This window comes from Theobroma cacao, chromosome 10 (assembly GCF_000208745.1).
Source record: "Theobroma cacao cultivar B97-61/B2 chromosome 10, Criollo_cocoa_genome_V2, whole genome shotgun sequence".
Classification (NCBI taxonomy): Eukaryota; Viridiplantae; Streptophyta; class Magnoliopsida; order Malvales; family Malvaceae; genus Theobroma; species Theobroma cacao.
The window spans coordinates 5,861,694-5,864,932 of record NC_030859.1 but is presented as its reverse complement, the minus strand read 5'-3'; the positions used below and the strand labels follow the sequence as shown (position 1 = coordinate 5,864,932).

General features: G+C 30.4%; 1 protein-coding gene across 1 annotated transcript; it reads left to right on the top strand.

Moving 5' to 3' along the window:
• On the top strand, positions 870-1,274 carry LOC18586570 (egg cell-secreted protein 1.3). Its single transcript, XM_018128813.1, has one exon. The coding sequence runs from the start codon at positions 870-872 to the stop codon at positions 1,272-1,274; it is 405 nt and encodes a 134-aa protein (XP_017984302.1).

Sequence of the window (3,239 nt, the reverse complement as noted above, 5' to 3'; positions counted from 1 at the left end):
ACTGTTTAGGGCTTACTATATGTGATTGTTTAGTTAAAAAATTAACCCTTAAATACAAAGTGTTCAAAAGTATTATACGACAAAGTTATATATTACCAAATGAGGGTATTGTTAAATTTATTTTCCCATGAGATATTTTTTGTCATTTAAGCGTCGTGTTATATTTTTTATAAAAAAAATAATCATATCATATTTTTATTCAAAAAAGAAAAATTCTTAAGAATTTATTAATTAGCAGTACCTTAATTGATTACACCCTCCTAAACCTTCAACCTTAAAAACATCCCTACTAAATCCAAGCAAGAAATACCGAGACATATCAAAGTAGTCCAATATCGACTGCTTTGTCTGACCATGAAGCAGCCGACACAATGCCAAGTGTAGGACTTGAAGTGCAAAAGTGACGCCTAGGCTCATCATTGTGCTAGAACCAAATGGTATACACTCAAAACCTTGACCCCTTCCATCAAACCTGGCATGTTCATAAAGGAACTACTCAAGCACAAAATTCTGAAGGCTTTGCTCAAATGTTTCCGTCTCGCATCAACTTGGACAGGTTAACATGAAGGCAAGTACCTATTGCTATTTGGAAACCCGCTGTTGTTACAGTCCTCCATGGCTTCATGCAAGTTACATGACTAATTGCAGTTACTCCAGTTATACAAACCCGTCATCTTCTCTTAATTAATCCTTTGGCTAAGACAATTAGAACTCGTAATCATGAAACCAATCACACCTTTAACTTTTTTAGTTCTTTCTTCCATCTCCCTCTCATATTTCTCCTATAAGTAACCTCCCAGACTCTCACCTTCTCCTCATGCATCTATCCATCAGTTTGCTCTCTTTCCCTATCAACTATTTACATTAACATGGCTCGAAAAAATGTGTTTCTTCTTTTGTCCATGTTTTGCCTCTTGGCTGCCAGTGCAACTGCAACAAGGGAGCTATCCGGCTACGACAAGGGGCCAGGACATGTCCTTGCAGCAAGGCTTGAGGCTAGTAAAGGCCTTCTTAAGTGCTGGTCTGCACTGAACGACCTGAAATCTTGCATGCCTCAGATTGTTGGCTTCTTAATCATCAAGGGCCAACATGGTATTGGCCATAAATGTTGCGGTGACATTCTAAAAATCAATGCCTGCTGGCCTGGCATGTTCATTTCCATTGGTTTCACATATGAGGAAGACAAAAGGCTTACAGGCTACTGCGATGCACCTTCTGCACCTACTGCTGCTCCTTTTGCTGGCTCTCCAATTAGTTCGGCGACCTTTATATAGAGAAGACAACATTTAACTTTTTCAGCCTTGGTGTTTATTTTCTTTGGTCTTATGTTTTTATTAGCATTACCACTGGTTGTTATGGTGTTTGCTATATGGTAAAGTTGTTTGAATAAATTGAATTAATAAAAGAGTTTAGAATAAATTTTATTATTAATCAATATATGATCTTTTAGAAATGTTTTATTTTCATTTATGATCTAAAAAAGATTAATTTCTGTATCCATGACCTATGACTTTGTTTCAAATTCATCCATCAACATACCATTTAATTTTCGATAAAATTTGGCATGTGTATATCTACCAAAATACCACATGACAAATTTTATCTATATTCTATTTAAATTTTAACGTAAACTGACGAGACATAAATAAAAAATTCAAAATTTTTAAGTCATGAATGAAAATAAAACATTACAAAACAATTAAAGACTACTAACTTATTTAAGAATTTGTGCCTCGCTAATGGGAAAAGAAAGGAAAATTGTGGTCTCTGATGTTTAAATAAGCCATAGGTTTAACATGCCAGACTTATTCCTGCAAGAACCTGTTGACCGTTGTGCTGAGAATTGAAGATTTTATGAGTTCTAAGGAAAAAACTTAAACAGGAACTTTGAACCTCATAGGGAAAATCTAGGTTATGGTGCCCAACACCAGCCAAGCCAAGCTGGTGGCTGAAGTTCAGATTTTAATTTTCTTTATTATTTATGTATAAAATTTGATATATATATATATATATAATAATTATTTTTATAATTACTTTTCAGTCACCTCTCACATAAAATTTTACATTTATCATTAGTGCCCAGTGTAGCATTTCATGTCAATATTTTTAATAGACTTATGGTTCCTATAATTTCCAATTTTTGTTTATGGTAATTTGTACCAAAATAAACCTTTTCATGGCTTTATTTTACTAAATAAAATTTAATGACCAAAAGTAGTTTTCCCTAAAAGGTGCATTATTCCAATTATTTTATGTAACAAGGATTAGCTATTTTTTTTTTGGTTTTAATTTCTTTTGCTCAACTTATTTACACACTAAAACTTGAATGAATAGAGATTCACAAACGACTTTAGTTCTTACATGATGAAAGGTCAGTATTAGTCAGGAATAATGGAATCGTGTTATAAGCAATTAGCAGGAGTGGTAATGAGTACAATACTAGTTCATTTTACCTCAAGAAAACAGAGTTTTTCCAACGAAAAAAATTCTGTTGGAAAATTTTCATTGAAAATTTCCAACGAATTTTTAATGAAATTTCAACAAAAATTTTTGTGAATTTTTCCAACAGATTTTCGACGGATTTCCAACGGAAATATACTAATGGAATATTTCCGTTGGAAATCTGTCGGAGATTTTGTTAGCTCCAAAAAAAATTTCTCCCACCAAATTTTTCAACGGAATTTCTAATGGATTTATGTTTGAATTTTTCAACAGAAAATTATCCGTTGGAAATCCGTTTGAAAGTTTAAGGATCCAAAAAAATTTTAAGCCCGCTAAAATTTCCAATGGAATTTTCCGTTGGAAAAAGCTATTATCAACGGAAATTTTCCAATGGAACATTTCATTGGAAAATTTTGTTGGTGATACTATTTTTGAAATTTTTTTACTTCAAATATTTTAAAATTTTTTATAAGTTTTATTAATCTTTTATAAAAAATAGATATTAATAAAAGTAAATATATACATACTGAAGTTTATAATATTTAAAAATTTAAATATGTTTTCCTTTGCTTATTTTTTTACATTTTGAAAACTTTATTGAATCATAAATTACAAATTAATAGTTCCAAATTCATTAATTTTATAACATTAAAAAATTGATAAAAAGAACATAATAATTATTTTAATTTTATAAAAATACATGATAAGATCTAATAATAAATTAAACAAAAATAATAATACTTTATGTATGTATAATTATATATGTATTAGTTAAATATAATATACATATATCTAAT